Source organism: Cetorhinus maximus, chromosome 3 (genome assembly GCF_964194155.1).
Source record: "Cetorhinus maximus chromosome 3, sCetMax3.hap1.1, whole genome shotgun sequence".
Taxonomy (NCBI): domain Eukaryota; kingdom Metazoa; phylum Chordata; class Chondrichthyes; order Lamniformes; family Cetorhinidae; genus Cetorhinus; species Cetorhinus maximus.
The window spans coordinates 28,778,792-28,795,950 of NC_135881.1; the positions used below are offsets into that span (position 1 = coordinate 28,778,792).

The 17,159-nt window shown below is 42.9% G+C and overlaps 1 protein-coding gene across 1 annotated transcript in view; it reads left to right on the top strand.

Annotated features, from left to right (window-relative positions):
* Nucleotides 1–1,135: 1,135 nt before the first annotated feature.
* LOC144676950 (protein mono-ADP-ribosyltransferase PARP14-like) overlaps nt 1,136–17,159 on the top strand; it is a 61,555-nt gene continuing 45,531 nt past the window's right edge. Inside the window, exons 1-4 of the mRNA XM_078537233.1 lie at nt 1,136–1,337; nt 8,963–9,090; nt 14,154–14,184; nt 15,220–15,426. Coding sequence (XP_078393359.1) covers nt 1,154–1,337; nt 8,963–9,090; nt 14,154–14,184; nt 15,220–15,426 — 550 coding nt within the window. The 5' untranslated portion in view covers nt 1,136–1,153. The remainder of the gene's footprint in view (nt 1,338–8,962; nt 9,091–14,153; nt 14,185–15,219; nt 15,427–17,159) is intronic.

Consider the following 17,159-nt stretch of genomic DNA (forward strand, 5'->3'; position numbering starts at 1 on the left):
ATCCCCACCTTTTAGCCTATTTCAATCTTTTCTCCCACACCATCCCTTCCCCCCACCCCACCCCCACTAGGGCCTTGCTCGTCCTGCTTTCTACCCTTAATGTCACCATTAGCACATTTCTTGGCTAATATCACCACCTTCAACACCTCTGTCCTTTTGTCTGTGACATCTTTTGGTTATCTCCACCTATCACTGGCCCTCTATCCAGCTCTACCTGTCCCACCCCACCTTAAACCAGCTTCTATTTCGCCCCTTTTCTATTTTTCCTTAGTTCTGGTGAAGAGTCATACGGACTCGAAACGTTAACTGTATTCCTCCCCGCAGATGCTGTCAGACCAGTGTTTTTCCAGGTGTTTTTGTTTTATATTTCACCACATCTTTACTTCTCTTTAGTTCTGAAGAAGAGTCATAGGGACTGGAAATGTTAACTCCGTCTTTCTCTCCACAGATGCTGTCAGACCTGCTGAGTTTTTTCAGCAATTTTTGTTTTTGTTTCAGACTTCCAGCATCCGCAGTATTTTGCTTTTAGCTTTAAGTGGAAATGCCCTTGCCTCGGCAGGGAGCCCAAGTTTGTGTATGCTGCCGCTCAGCAGCACTTTTAGTACTGGATTGTGTGCCGTTTTTAATTAAATAATAATGCAGAGTAGGTTTCTGTGGCTATGATTGGGTGCAGTTTATTCCCGCCTGGGAATGACCGATTTTATCGAATTTTTCCCTATAAATTTATAACAGAGCTCTAAATCCACTGTGCTATTACACACACAATTTTAAATCAACTAAAGTAGACTAGAATTTTTTTTTGTTCCTGTATTTATCTTGCATTGATGTAGTTGCAGTTTAAAGTAAAAGGTGAACGTTTACAGGAAAAGCATTATTGTGAAAATGAAACCAAACAGTTGTCACTGAAAGACTTTAAAGAAGCAAATATATCTTCCCATAATAAGATTATAATAATTTATAATATTGCTTGGACGCTTTCCATATAAAGGCTTGAATTTAATTTATTTTTTAAGCCTGATTCTACCTTCAATTCCATTACTTTAAAAAAATTGTGTTATATTCACTCTAAGCTGATTGGATGAATCGGGATTTTAAGGTCACTCCTTCTTATAAAAGGAGACTGTCCTCACAGTCCTGTTTCAGTTAAGCCGACATGGCTACTGAAGTTGGTGGTGGTTTTGCTGTTTTAGTTACTGGTTTTTCACAGATTACAAAAAAAGGAATTAAAAACAAATTAGCTGCCTACTTTCAAAGTAGGAAGAAATCAGGTGGTGGGGAATGTGATGTTAAGATTGTTGAAAATGGAGATGCTTTGGTGACTTTCTACAAAAAAGATGGTATGTTTTATTTTACATTCTATTAATTTTGACTTCTGGAAATCAGCAATTGGTGGTAAATATTTATAAAATAAACAGCTGTGGTTTATCCAAGTCATGCACACGATTTCGTATAACGAGGAAATGAAACTGAAAGTAAAAAAAATAGTCGAAACTAAGTGGATCACCATTTCAGAAACCAAATTAATTTCAATTTTAACAAATCTGTACATTTTTCATACTGATGTAACCTTAAAGACATTGCTTGAAGTTTGAAAGAGAAAATAGTTTTAATACAATGTTTTTAGAAGAATCACTGAGCCATTTTTTTCTGTCAGAAACTCCCTAAAAACATTGCCAGCTTCCTGTGGGACTCAGTACTAAACTCCTGAAAGACGGTGTCAGCTATCCAGAGAAAAACATGTTGCAGAAATTATGTCACCAAATTGCAAAAAAAACAAAAATCTGGCAGAATTTAAACAACCAAAAATGGCGGGTCTGTGTCAGGTGGCATGTAAAAATTCTGAAACTCACCCATTTCTAGTTTTAACAGAGATGGAATGGGCAATCAACCCACTCACAGTAGATGGATTGGTTATTTAAATAACCTGATAGCCTCAAAATCAACAACCATTTGAAATTTAACCTTGGCCAGCTAGATTTCCCAGGGCTCAGGTATTCTTTTGATTAAAGTGAGCCAGGGAGTGCTGTGTCCAGCATGCAGGTGCCTTTCCACTTACCTCCTGAACCCAGTTTACTTCTTCACCCATCCCTGCAATGGACGTCCCTGACCCTTCAGATCTCCCCAAAACCCTACCGGTCTCATCCCCAACTCGGCCAATCTTCCCCACAAGCCTCTGATCTCCTCCTCCACCAACTCTTCTGATCTATCATCTGGGACCCTTACAATCCCCCACCCCGACCTTTCTGATCTTCCACTGAGCTTCTGATTTTGCCACGGTCATCGATTTTTTTCCCCCTGAGGCCCTTCCAATGTTCCCTGCCCTCCACCACCCCCATTCCCTCCATCTCTTCCTGCTCCGAGACCTCTAATCCCCTCCCCTTTCCAAAGCCTCCCACCTTCTTCGCCAATTCTTCCAATTTTTCTCCCGAGGTCATCGATTTTCCCCCTGCCACCCTGCCAATGTTGGCCACTTTCTAAGGACCCCAATTGCCCTGCCCCAAAGCCTTCAATCAGCTCCCCACTCCAAAGGCTCCAATCTCCTCCACCAGAGGCCCTTCAGATCTCTTGCCCCAACAACCGTCTTTCCCCCACCCCCAAACCCGACAAAACCTATAATCCCTCCCTGTTTTCCCCCCTCATCTCTGCTTTCCTCTGGATGCCAAAGGCCTACCTGCCCAACAGCCAGTCTCTCAATCTGGCTGGCTGTGGCTCAGAAACAGAGACAAAAATGCTCCGGTCCTGTCATTAAATATGGAATTACTTTCCAGTTTGCCTTTTTAGCTGGGAATGCTGCTTTCAAAACCTAATTGCTTACCTGGTTCAAATCAAGAAGGACTTCAGTTTCATTTTTTGTCATTTGCAATGTTTACCAGAAACATTTTTATCAGCTAGAGCAGTATGACAATTATCAGAGAAGTTCATGTAACTTTGGATAACAACATATCGTTACTGACACATTTGGCTGAATGACCTTTGCTGCATACCTTTACGATCCTGACGTCGTGGATTAGATCAATTAAGATATCTTCATTGAATACAGGGAATCGTTATTGAGCATAGAGAAAATGAAAATCAAAAGGAAAGTTCTGGCAATTGATGGAAAATTGGGGGCAGCAGGACTGTGTGAAGTCCTGGTGGTGGTTCTTGGAAAATCGTTACTTTCATTTTTCACCTTCACTGTCTGAACAGTAATCTGGTGGAACCTGTTATAGAAACAACCCAATTTTGCTTGTTGACTTCAAATTACCACCCAAGGAGTAAACATGAAAATTAACCCCCTTGTGTCCAATATGGAATTATTTCCAAAAGAGAATGGGGTTGATTTTGATGACCAGCCATTGAAGTATGCTGCCTGTTCTGGCAGCAAAGAGGCCCCAGCTGGCTGACTTTTTTGGCAGGCGAGCTTTGGCGTATCAGGTAAGTGAAACATGCAGCTTGCCAGATTGAGGCCTCGCAATCAGGCAGGGGCAGCCATCGTCAAGGTAATTTGCATAGAGGGAAGCAGTTCTGATGCCAGATTATTTTTGTGGATCTGGGAGGGGCTCTCCTGCTCTTCAAGAGTTCTTCAAAAAAAGAGTTCTGTGGAACTGGTCAGAGTTTGCCCAGTATAGATCTAACCTAAAATGGCAATTGGGTGAGCTTTTTATGTCACAGGAGCCCAATTTCATTATAGACAATAAAGCAAACCTGAAACAAGCAAATTCTTTGGACACCTAGTGGCAGGCCCCTTTCAAAATACTTCAGAAACAAATGGGTAGAGGAACAAAGAGATCTGGGAATACAGATCTATAACATATAAATCTTTAAATAGGAACTCAATAATGTCTTAAGGAGTGCAAATAAAATACTAGAATTCTTTTCTAGAGGAGTGGAATCCAAAACCATGGGGTGTAATGTCATACGGAACTTATGGTTAACCCCACAGTTCTGATCTTCATATCACAAAAAGGATATTGAAGCATTGAACAAAGAAAAGATTTGCAAGAACATCTCTAGAATTGACCAGGATGAGGCTCTTTTATCCAAATAAGGCAAGACTCAGAGCAGTCCTGATAACTTTAAAATTATGAGAGGTTGTACACGGAGAAAGTTTCTTTTTGTTCACCACTAGGGAGCATAAATGTACCAAAGTCATTAAGATGAAATAGAGAATTTAGGAGGAATTTAAGTAGTGAGAATGTAAAACTCAATGCTATGTGGAGTGGTTGAATCAAGTAGCATTAAGAGAGCTGGCATGGGGGAAGGAAATGGAGGTTGAATTGAATTTCTACAATCTTTTATACAGTCTGTTAAAGTCCATGATATATCCCTCCATGGAATATATCAGTCTGGTTGACATAAAATAGATCATCATTCTGGTAAAGTTCATCCATGAAACCTAACAAAATCCAAACCTTCAACAGTTCCCAACTCTCAAAATACTTTGCTTCTGATTTTACTTTTGTTTGGAAGCGACAATGCCAAGGGCATACCTTGTTTCCACCTTGGTAGAGATGTGACCTGTGTCCACATATCCACTTCATTCTTCCAGTGGCCATAAGGTTCAGACAGTGAGAACATTAGCAGGTCTGACAATTTACACTTCCTTTCAGCCATTCTTCAAAAGCTACTTGGATTGTAATCTTCTAAATATTTCTTAGTTTCCAACCAGGTTTAGGCAACCGTCCACTGCTATCCTGTGACAGCCAGTTAGTGAAGTAAAACATCAAGGCCTGAATTTTCACTCCCGAGTCAGAAAATTTCCCGAGTCTGTGAACCCGACTGGGGAGAAACTGACCTGAAAGGCTAGATTTTTGTTCTGAGGGGTGAGTGCTATCTGGAGTCGGGCCCAGTGCCTCCTGGGACAATGCAGAGGGAGCCACAGGGTAGGCTGTTCAGAAGGCCTGTCTTGGTGCGATGGGACTTCTTCCCAGTTATAATAAAACCAGTAAGGTTCTCTAGCCCTCACTCTCCACACACTTCCCATGCCCCATTAATGCCACCTCATGTACCCCCATCCACCCCTCCATGGCGCCTTATATCCTCCATGCAAACCTATGCCCCTCTACCCACACCCATGGTTCCTTATAATCACTAAGCCAACTTAGTGCTGACTCATGCCAATCCATGACCCCCCCCCCGGCTCATCTCCATAGCCCTTTAAATCCCCATGCCAACCTCAAGGCAACTCCTACCAACCCATGACTCTCCCTACTCACTACCCTTTGCCCTTACACCCTCCATGCCAATTCAGCCAGTAACCGCTATGGGCAGGCCTCAGGAGCCACGCTGAGATGAATTAAAATCAATTAAGTATATATTATAGACTTTACTATATTAAAGAAAACACTCTCATTGATAAAGCTCATTCATTACATTTAAATCCTTTCAAGTATTTAATTCCTTATAAAAACAAACATTTGTATTCATAGCCCCATATCAAAAGCAGCTAATTCCTTTATAGCCACTTAGAGCTGTCAATCAAAATGTGAATTTACAGGCTTGTGATAGGGATAGGTTGTGGAAGCAGTCAAGCAATACTAATGCAATAATGATAGCCATCAGGCTTATGTAAACAATCAGCTGTTGAAATTGCAAGCAGCAATTTTTTCAACTGAGACATACAGCGCACTTTTTTTTCCAAAGTTTAAAGAGCAGCAGAGTTGAATGGCTTGACAGTTCCACAGATCCTATCCACCTTTTGCACACATTCCTGGGTACTCTTAACAATCCCAAAAGGGTGCCTAATCCCTTTAAAGAACTCTGGTAGGTTTAAGTTTTTTTGCAAATACATAAATCCAATAATTTGTGTTTCAGAAACCTCGCTGGTGAAATTCTAAATGTGCTACTGCCTCTGTGAATTGTGGATGTGGATAAAAACAGGGTAATTATATTAGGTGATTTCAACTTTCCCAATATTAATTGGGATAGACATAGTGTTCAGGGCTTGGATGGAGTGGATTTCTTGAAATGTGTACAGGAGAATTTTTTAGGTCAATATGTAGAGGGTCCAACAAGAGACAGCGCAGTGCTGGACCTAATTCTGGGGAATGAAGCCAGACAGGTGGCTGAGGTGGTGGTGGGGGAGCATTTTAGTGATAGCGACCACAACATGATACAGTTTAAGCTTGTTATGGACAAAGAAATAGACAAGTTGCAAAAAAATGTTTTGGATTGGGGGAGAGCGGATTTTAGTAAAATAAGGCAGGATCTGGCCAAGGTAGACTGGGAACAGCTACTTGTGGGGAAATCTACAGAAGAGCAGTGGGGGGTGTTCAAAAAGGAAATGGGGAGGGTACTGGCTTAACATGTTCCCTCTGGGTGATAGGAAGGAGTAACAAGAGAACCAGGGATGACCAGAGATATTCAGGATACGATGAGAAGGAAAAGAGAGGCTTTTAGCAGGTACAAGGGAAGCAATCAGCGGAGGCATTAATGGAGTACAGAAAGTGCAGGGTGGAACTTAAGAAAGCGATTAGGAGAGCAAAGAGGGGATTTGAGAAAGCTCTGGCTGGTAAAAGCAGGGAAAATCCTAAGATATTCTATAATTATATCAATGGGAAGAGGATAACCAGGGAAAGAGTAGAGCCCATTAGTGACCAAGGGGGCAATTTATGGTTGGAGCCAGAGGACATCAGTAGAGCGTTGAATGAATACTTCACATCCGTCTTCACCCAAGAGAATGAGCAAGAAGGTATGGAACTCGGGGAGAGAGACTGCGAGGCTCTTGAGCAAATTGATATAGGGAGTGACAAAGTATTGGAGGTGTTGGCAGGCTTAAAAATGGACAAATCTCCAGGTCCAGATGATTTGTGTCCCAGACTGCTGAGGGAAGCAAGCAAGGGAGGAGATCACAGGGGCTCTGACCCAAATTCTTAATTCTTCTCTGGCCACAGGGGAAGTGCCAGAGGACTGGAGAAAGCTAATGTGGTTCCGCTATTTAAGAAGGGTTGTAGAGAGAAGCCAGGGAACTACAGACCAATGAGTCTCATGTCAGTGGTAGGGAAACTATTGGAGAAAATTCTGAAGGAGAGAATCTATCTCCACTTGGAGAAGCAAGGTTTGATCAGGGATAGTCAGCATAGCTTTGGCAGAGGGAGGTCATGCCGAACAAATTTGATTGAATTTTTTGAGGAGGTGACCAGGTGTGTAGATGAGGGTAGTGTAGTTGATGTAGTTTATATGGATTTCAGCAAAGCCTTTGACAAGATCCCACATGGGAGACTTATAAAGAAGGCAAATGCACATGGGATACAGGGTAATTTGATAAGGTAGATTCAAAATTGGCTTAGTTGCAGGAGACAGAGGGTGATGACAGAAGGCTGCTTTAGAGACTGGAAGCCAGTGTGCAGTGGTGTACCACAGGGGATCTGTGCTGGGTCCCCTATTATTCGTCGCTTATATAAAAGACATAGATGACTATGTGGGGGGTAGGATTAGTAAGTTTGCGGATGACACAAAGATTGGCTGGGTGGTTAACAGTGAGGTTGAGTGTCTTGGGCTACAGGAAGATTTAGATGGGATGGTCAAATGGGCAGATAAGTGGCAGATGGAATTTAACCCTGAAAAGTGTGAGATGATACACTTTGGAAGGAATAATTTGACAAGAAAGTATTCAATGAACGGCATGACACTAGGAAGTTCTGAAGAACAAAGGGACCTTGGCGTGTGTGTCCATAGATCTCTGAGGCGGAGGGGCGTGTTAGTGGGATGGTGAAAAAGGCATATGGGACACTTGCCTTTATCAATCGAGTCATAGGTTACAAAAGTAGGGAGGTCATGTTGGAGTTGTGTAAAACCTTGGTGAGGCCACAGCTGGAGTTCTGTGTGCAGTTCTGATCGTCACATTATAGGAAGGATGTGATTGCACTGGAGGGGGTGCAGAGGAGATTCACCAGGATGTTGCCTGGGATGAAACATTTAAGTTATGAAGAGAGGTTGGGTAGACTTCGGTTGTTTTCGTTGGAGCAGAGAAGACTGAGGCGCGACCTGATTGAGGTGTACAAGATTATGAGGGGCATGGACAGGTGGATAGGGAGCAGCTGTTCCCCTTAGTTGAAGGGTCAGTTCACGAGGGGACACAAGTTCAAGATGAGGGGCAGGAGGTTTAGGGGGGATGTGAGGAAAAACGTCTTTACCCAGAGGGTGGTGACAGTCTGGAATGCGCTGCCTGGGAGGGTGGTGGAGGCAAGTTGCCTCGCATCCTTTTTAAAAAGTACCTGGATGAGCACTTGGCATGTCATAACATTCAAGGCTATGGGCCAAGTGCTGGTAAATGGGATTAGGTAGGTAGGTCAGGTGTTTCCCACGTGTTTGTGCAGACTTGATGGGCCAAAGGGCCTCTTCTGCACTGTGAGATTCTGTGATGTGTGAACTATGGCCTGTCCCCATTCTTACCCACCCCAGCACAAATGGTGGGTGCCAGATATGGAGATGGGACTTCCAGATTCGGGGCTCTGGAGCCTTTTTGCCTAAGGTGAGGAGCCCATCCATCTCCGCAAAAATTCAGAAGTCAGTCTTCAATTCTAGATTTATTCACAGAAGTGAGATGCGTTTAGCTCCTAACTCTTCTTCCCAGCTAGTGTCAATAAATGCCTCTTTATAACTCGTTTGGAAAGATGTCTCTTTATGTGTGCTCGTGTTATTATCTAATCAATGCCCTCTGTCTGTATGTACTTAACCTTAATTTATACCATTAGGAATCAACATGAAACTCTTTCGAGTTATCAACAGTCACAGATTGCAACTCTTTCGAGTACAATCACAGTTCTTGGTTTCCAGGAGTGGGACATGAACCCACAACCCTCCGATTCAAAGGCGAGGGTGCTATGAACTGAGCCACAGCTGATCACAGATGATGTTGGTCCTGCTGAGCATTTCCAGCATTTTCTGGTTTTATTTCAGATTTCAAGCATCTGCAGTATTTTGCTTCTATTTTAAGAATTATTGTACAATGTTTTTAATTTTTTTTTTACAATTTTAGTTCAAACGTCTGTCTTGGAAAGGACACATGCCATTACCTTAGATGGACAAAACATTCAACTATCAGTAACTCAGTACAGTGGTAAACATGCAAATTCTGAAGATGATGTCCAGGAATTTTCTTCATCAGTAAGTATAAACTCCATGCAATATGTAGTCATTACATAACATTTCATTGTCATTTAATGACTGAATTACAGATATTTGGCATACCATTAGATTTTAGTAATGATTTTTAAGTTAAGGTACAAAGTACTGAGCTTCAGTCTTTGTCTAATTCGGTACAGGGAAACAAGTTGGTTCTAGGCCTCAACTAAATGCATCTACTAATAAATGTGTGAGAGTCTGAGTAGATTGGATCACTTGTCCCCGGGAGTTGGAGATTTTGTGATGCCCTGACCAATGTTTTAATGTAATATCAGAAATTCATGAGCTACCATAATGAATCATTACACAAACGTTTGATATCCGTGGACAACTAAAATAAGTCATAAGCTGTGTAGGTTACTGTAGGACATGTGTACACTGCATCAAAGTAGACTAAAGTCAAGAGGTTGGATTTCCCTTTGGGATACTGTCCCAAATTAGATGGTATACTGTAAACATGTAAAATATGAGAGGAGGCCTACTGCTTCATCCCTTAATGTTAGTGACCTTCGCATCTACTCAGTTGCAGGGAAATATCTCACAAGGCAATGAGGCTGCGGTAGCTTACCAATTTCTTTATTTGCAACCCATGCCTTTGTTGACCATAGAGACTGCCAGTAGAGAATGGCAGTAGGCCCCGAGTCAATGGTGGCATATTGTTCAGAATTTTGGAGGGAGAGAGACCAATAGCGAGCAACATTCACACTATATAATTGCCAAGCAATGACCAACCCCAACAAGGGAGAATCTACTATCTCCCATTGACATTTAATGACATTACTATCGCTGAATCACCCACTATCGACATTCTGGGGGGGGGGTTTACCATTGACCAGAAACTGAACTACAGCCATATAAATACTGTGGCTACAAGAGCAGGTCATCTGGAATTCTGCAGTGAGTAACTCACCTCCTGTCTCCTCAAAGTCCTTCTACCATCTACAAGGCACGAGTCAGGAGTGTGATGGAATACTTGCCTGGGTGAGTGTAGTACCCTCAAATACTCAAGAAGCTCAACACCATCCAGGACAAAGCTTGATTGGCACCCCATCCGCCACCTTAAGCAATCCTTCCGTCTGCCACCAATGCATGGTGGTAGCAGTGTGTGCCTCTGCAAGATACACTACAGCAACTCACCAAGCCTCCTTTGCCAGCACCTTCCAAACTTGCGAACTTTACCACCTAGAAGGACAGGTGCAGCAGACATGGGAACACTACCACCTGCAAATTCACTTCCTAGCCACACGCCATCCTGACTTAGATCCTAAATTGCCATTCCTTCACTGTCGCTGGATAAAAATCCTGGAGCTCCCTTCCTAGCAGCGTTATGGTGTACCTGCACCAGATAGACTTCAGTTCAAGAAGGCCGCTTGCAATTAGGGATGGGCAACAAATGCAGGCTTTGCCAGCAATGTCCACAACTCAAAATAATTTTTACAAAGTAGGCTTCTCTTTATCCCTTGGAGCTCAACCCTACCTCTATCCTTGCCTCTTCTCTTCAACCAGTCTGCTCATAGACAACTTATAATGACATTTATAAAATGGAGGGGGGAATTTTACCATATCCTTGGAGGTGCGTTTGGAGACGTAGGAAAACGAGAGGAAATGACCTCATACAGGAATGCCAACACATTCCTGTTTTTTCTGAAGGCCACTTCTGTGGCCACTGCTGATGGCAGTGGTGGGAAGCCAATGAGATTGTTAATGAAGCAGTGAGCAAGCATTCTCCAAGGACATTGGAATTTTCCTGGTAGTGCATGGGACCCCCGCAGTGTCTGTAGCTCAACAACTCTCAGAAAGTGAGTATACAGCAGTATGTCAGAGCTCCGTGAAAATAATATGCAATCTGCATGTTAAAGGTACAAAACAGCATGCCTGAGATGGTCTCCAGGCAGAGGCTTGTAATTACTTGATTATCTCCTGGAGACCGATGTCATCGTGAATAAAGCTGGTAGTGAAGAACTGGGTACTCTTTCCATCATCTGTTTCACACCTCCATTTCATTTCTTCCCCCAACTCCTCTACCTGTCCTGCATCTCCTTCACCTCAGCAGCATTCTCACTGAAGACACTGTGAAGTCTGCTGATTGCCCATGCAACCACACATGCTGAATTACCCTCCTGCTGTCCCTAATCCAGGAAGCTCCCTCTCAATTGCATGCCTCCTGAAGATTGTCCCAGCTGCTGTGATGATGGGGACCAGGACCTGAATGTGGCCCCACTCTCCAGAGATAATTTAAGACGTGAAAATTCAACCCTAACTCTTTGAGGCTCTTCTGTCCTCTTAAAATGCTTCCTTCTCTTCACCAACTTTTTGCACCCACTTAGTGATGGAGCCAACCCACGTGCAAAATTAACCCTGATTCAGTGAAAACCTTTGACTTGCTCTAAATATTTGTTGGCTCCATCTTAAGTCGTTCTTCATCAGTTGATATTCAAGGCCTCGCTATCTCCTCTGATCTTAGATGAAATTTCCACATCTCTTCCACTGCTAAAATTGTCTCCAAGATGCTGAGTTTCCTTTTTATGCCGAACCTTTTCTTCCTCAACAATTTGCACTCAATTCTCTATAAAGTTCGTGTATTCATTAGTAGGGAAGATCACCTTTAACTGGATACAAGTATAGGTTTGTCATTGGATTGGTTCCATCCCTCACCTGTAGTCTCCAGTCTCTTTCTCCACAGCACCCTTTCTTGTTTTTCTCTCTTTATTCTCAATACTGAAGTCTGCACATCTTGAACTTTCCTGACTTGTTCTAGTTTAACTCCAAATATGCCATTTTACAAGAAATTCTGTCCCTGTTTTAGGATCAAACATTCGACGTATATTGTAACATTTCTACACAGGAGGACTGATGGCTGGCTTATCTCTCTCCTCCTCGTAAAGACTTTGAAATATTGGAAAGATTGAAGCCACTGTTTTTAATTCCCTGCTTCAAACTCCATTCCTTAGCTTCCAATTCCATCCTTCTCCCTGGCAACAATCTGAGATTAAGCCAGCCTGTTCACAACCTCTGTGTCACATTTGACCTCCCTGATGAGCTTCCAACTCCTATTCATCTAATACCGCCTATTCCCAACTCCATGTTATCCTTCAACTTCACCCTGCCTCAGCTCATCTGCTGCTGAAATTCTCATTCATGCCTTTGCTAGCTCTGGACTTGACTATTCCCATGCACTCCTGGCTGGTCACCCACATGCTAGCTACATGGCTTAAACTTGAGGTCATCCAAAACTCTGCCTGTGTCTTAACTCGCACCAAGTCTCAGTCACCTATCACGCCTGTGCTCGTAGCCTACTTTGGCTCCAGGTCAAGCGACATCTTGATTTTAAAATTTTAATCCTTGATTTCAAATCCCTTCATGGCCTTGCCTCTTCCTAATTCTAATCTCATCCAGCCTCACAATTCTTTTGAGATATCTGTGCTCCTCTAATTCTGGCTTCCTTGAGCATCCCAATTTTAATCGCTCCACCATTGGTGGCCATGCCTTTAGTTGCAAAGCTCTGGAATATCCTTCCTACACCTCTCCACCTCGTTTTCCTCATTTAAGATAATCCTTAAATACGACCTCTTTAACCAAGCTTTTGACCCAATATCTCCTTATGTAGCTCAGTGCCAATTTTGTTTTATAATGCTCCTGTTAAGTGCCTTGGGATGTTTTATTACATTAAAAGTGCCACATAAATATTAGTTGTTCTTGCTGAAATCTATCTTTGCCAACAACCAATTACTATTTTCTGATTTACCAGATCTTCCATTTACTTTATTCGCCGTTCATAATGCACAGTTCTGTTGGCTTCAATTTGCATTATAACCTTTCAAGTAAACAAAATACATTATCAGCAGGCTTTCTAAGTGCATTGGAATCAAGATCATGCCCTTCTCAGGTTCATTATTAGTCAGTATTGACTTAAGTTTTACATGTAAAAATATTTGCCAGGACACTAAGATGACTCCTCTGCTGTTCTTCATAATAATGCTGAGATCTTTTATGTCCACCTGAGAGAGCACACAGGGCCTCGGTTTAATGTCTTATCTGAAAGACAGCACCTCTGAGAGTGCAGCACTCCCTCAGAATTGCATGGAGTGTCAGCCTAGATTTTGTGCATAACTTCTGGGGCCACAGGGGTTTCACCCACCTGCTGGAGAGGACAGCAGTGGGCCTTTTCTGGGATCATGGACTCTGGGGGCAGGAAGAGATCCCGCCCACTGTGAGTTCCATCCAATCAGAGGTCAGCACACGGTGAAGGCCACAGCGGAAGGGGGTGGTGGCTTTCCACAGGACCCCCCTTCCCGATGCCAGGTCCCTCAATCAGCCAATTAGTGCCTTTGAACGAGGGGCCCACCCCTGGGAGTCAGCAAGCAACCTTATACAGTTTGCGTGTCTTGTTCCTCACATGGCGAGTCATTCCACCTGATACTGAATTAATACCAGTGGCAGTGGGATAAGGCCCTTAAGAGGGAATTAATTGCTCACTTAAGGGCCTCAACTGGCAGCGGGACTGTGGATTTAAGCGGGGTGGAGGCAGGAAGGTGACGGGGTCCATACTCGCCACCTTCCTGCCCAATTAAATGCCCTCTCTGACGAACTTGCCACAGGAGGGGACATTAAATTCTGTTTCTGGAGTGGGTCTTAAATCCATAACCTTCTGAGCTAGAGACAAAAGTGCTACCAACTAAGCCACAGCTGACATACGACAGCAGTGCACCTCACTATGAAGATAGACACTTTCCCCCAAACACAAGGATTAGTGACATTCAGGAGGATCCAGCAACTCGGTCTTCTCCCCATCACTTCCTTACCCCTGTGCTTATGCTTGAGTTTCCAGCTGTTTCAGATGGAGGGAGGAGGAGGGATCCCTCCTCTAACCCTGTGTAATTAGCTGGATCAATTATAAAGTTCAGCAGAAGATGACGGATCCTAGCATCGCTGTCAGAATCACATCTTAGTACATTCTGCCAAGAATTTCCACAATAATTGGCCTTTTGTACTACGGGCACCAGCACCCATTTAAGTTTTTCTAATGAATTTGTTTTTAATTTCAGGTAAAAAAAGATTCTACCTGTGCTTCTGAAGGTAAGACAGAACATTCATTAGTGTTCACTCTGCTTCAACTGTAGCATTGAAGTTTTTGGAAATCAAAGAGGCAGAAGATAATTTTAAAAATTTATTATCTTTTATGTGTATTGAGTAGTAAATTGTTGGTGAGGATATTAAGCAGGTGAGCGTCTGAGTCATTTTTCGCTCCAAATATCACTTGGACACAAGTTCCAGCCAGGAAGTCATTAAGAGATCCTGCTTCATGATCCTGCTGTGACTATTTTGCATAGATAACTAAATTAGTAGATGACTGATGTCCAGTATGTGTTGGTAGGTATTTGATGAGGTTACACTTCTCAAACTCTTTAAGGAGAGAAAGATACTGGAAAACTATGGAGAAACAACAAGAAAACAATTGGGAGAGGTGGTGATCGGGATAGGAAAGGAAGTGATTAGGAAGGAGAGAGAGATTGAGCGGGACTGTGGAGGTCAGGAAGGGAGGGGTGGTCATGAGGGTCGGAGACTTTTTGAAAAAAAGCCTACTATTTTTGGTGGCAGCCTCCAATGGTCCCTTTAGAGAGCACTGGTTAAGATAAATGCAAGATCACTTTCTCCTGAAAGCAGCTGATCCAATATCTCCCTCATTCAGGGCAGACCGTTTGTAAAGCAGGCTTCAAACAAGCCTAAAATACCTTATTTACGTGTGCAAAGGGATTGCTTTTTTCAGCTACGAGTGCTGGATGGTTCTTTTACTGCGTTCACTAATACTTTGACATATTGGATGCCTTGGTGTCTGTTGTACACCTGTAAAATCAACATTACATCAGCCAATAGCAACTCCCCCGTCCCTCTAATCTGTAGGAAAATGTAAAGTCAATGACCCTTCAGCATCATCTTGACGACCCTGATACTATGATCTTCTTTCTTGCCTAATTTTTAGGCACGAGGGAAATTCCTTGATCCTTTTTCCTCACAGGAATGTATATATGCATGAACCAAGAATGTACATTTGGACTATCATGCCTTCAGTATTTTGTTTTAACTATTTCTCTTTTCTTCTTAAACTATTAGTAGTTTCACCCAGTATTGTACAGGATGAAAGTAATGAGCAAAGTGGTCTTATCGACTCACATCGAATTTGTATTAAACTACAAACTGAGGAATTTGAACCTGAAATGTTCAGGCTTTACATTGAATGCTGCAGTGGTACCAACGCTTTCCAGGTTTTACACACCAATGAAACTTCAATTTTTATTGTGGAATTTACAGACAACATAGGTAAGATTTTAAGTGTATAAGGGGTTATTGCACAGTCTAAATTACTAATGAAATGAAAATTCCCCTTGAAGCTATTGAGTTATGTCATTTAATGTTTTGCACCTGTAAAGGAAGTTTTGGACAGGAGGCCCATGGAATTAGCCATAAAAAATGTTGTAGAAAGAGGCTATTTAGCCCATCGTGTCTGCACTGGCCAAAAAAGAAAAAAAATAACAAAAAAACTAGCTGCCTTCCACCTTCCAGCACCTGGTCTGTAGCCTTCCAAGTTACTGCACTTTAGGTGCAGATCCAGGTGCCCATTAAATGAGGTGAGGGTTTCTGCCTCAACCACTAAAGCAGGCAGTGAATTCCAAACACCCACCACCCTCTGGGTGAATAAGTTTTTTTTTCTCTCTCATACCCCCTCTAATCCTTCTACCAAGTCATCTTAAATCCGTGCCCCCTTGTAATTGACTTCTCTGCTAGGGGAAACAGGGCATCCCTGTCTATTTGGGGAGGTGGTGGCATAGTGGTAATGTCACAGGACTATTATTCCAGAGACCCAGGGTAATGCTCTGGGGAACCCGTGTTAAAATCCCACCACGGCAGATGGTGAAATTTGAATTCAATAAAAATCCAGAATTAAAAGTCTGATGCCACAACTCCGATTGCTGGTTTCTTTAAAATCTGGTTCTTTAATGTCCTTTAGGGAAGGAAATCTGCCATCCTTATCTGGTCTGGCCTACATGTAACTCCACAGCAATGTGGTAGACTCTTAAATGCCCTGTGAACAAGGACAATAAGGGATGGGCAATAAATGCTGGCTTAGCCAGCGATGCCTGCATCCCATGAGCGAATAAAAGAAATTTTAAAATCTAGACCCCTCGTAATCTTGTACCTCAATCAGGTCACCCCTCAGTTCCAAGGAAAACAACCCCAGCCTCTCCAATCATTCCTCAATGCAGCAATTCTCAAGCCCTGGACCAGAGCTGTGTACACAATTCCTGTTGTGGCCTAACCTGTGTTTTATACAGTTCTATCATTATATCCCTGCTTTTGTATTCTATACCTTGTCCAATAAAGCATTCCACCTGTCCTGCCTCCTTCTTCAGGGACCTGTGGACATGCTCACCAAGGTCTCTCACTTCCTCTACCCCTCTAATATCCCCCCCATTTATTTCATATTCCCTAGCTTTGTTTGCCTTCCCCAGATGCATTTAGGAATGAATTAGGAGAGGGCTCTCAAAATTAAAAGGATGCAGTCATTTAAAGGTAAAAGGCTGTTATAGGGCAAAAATGTTGAAGGCTAAAAATGATATCGAGGTAAAATCAATCTGTGGGAGAGATAGATAATTGGTGAGTGAGGTTGGATGGATAGACAATGCAACATGGAGGCACAAAACCGAGTGGCCAGAATTTAGTTGAGGCAACGGGGTTCCTACCTACTGTCCTGCAAGCAGGGTGCATTCCTCCTTCAGTAGTCAGTGGGAACTGGGATCACACGTTACGGAATGCAGCCACTCAAGTGGCTGACACCTGAGTTGCCATTCCTATGGTTGCCCACTGCCAAAAGCTGTCAGCTAGTTAGAAGGCAGCAGCTCAGTAGTGGCACTGGGAGGTGGTGGCTATTGTAGACCTGCACCTGGAGGAAGAGCGCACACCGCAGGATGTTCTTTTGCATCTTTCAAGGACTTCAAATTGGACACGTGGCTGCAATCAGTTAACCAATGTTGCATTGTGCATGGCTGTTTTGG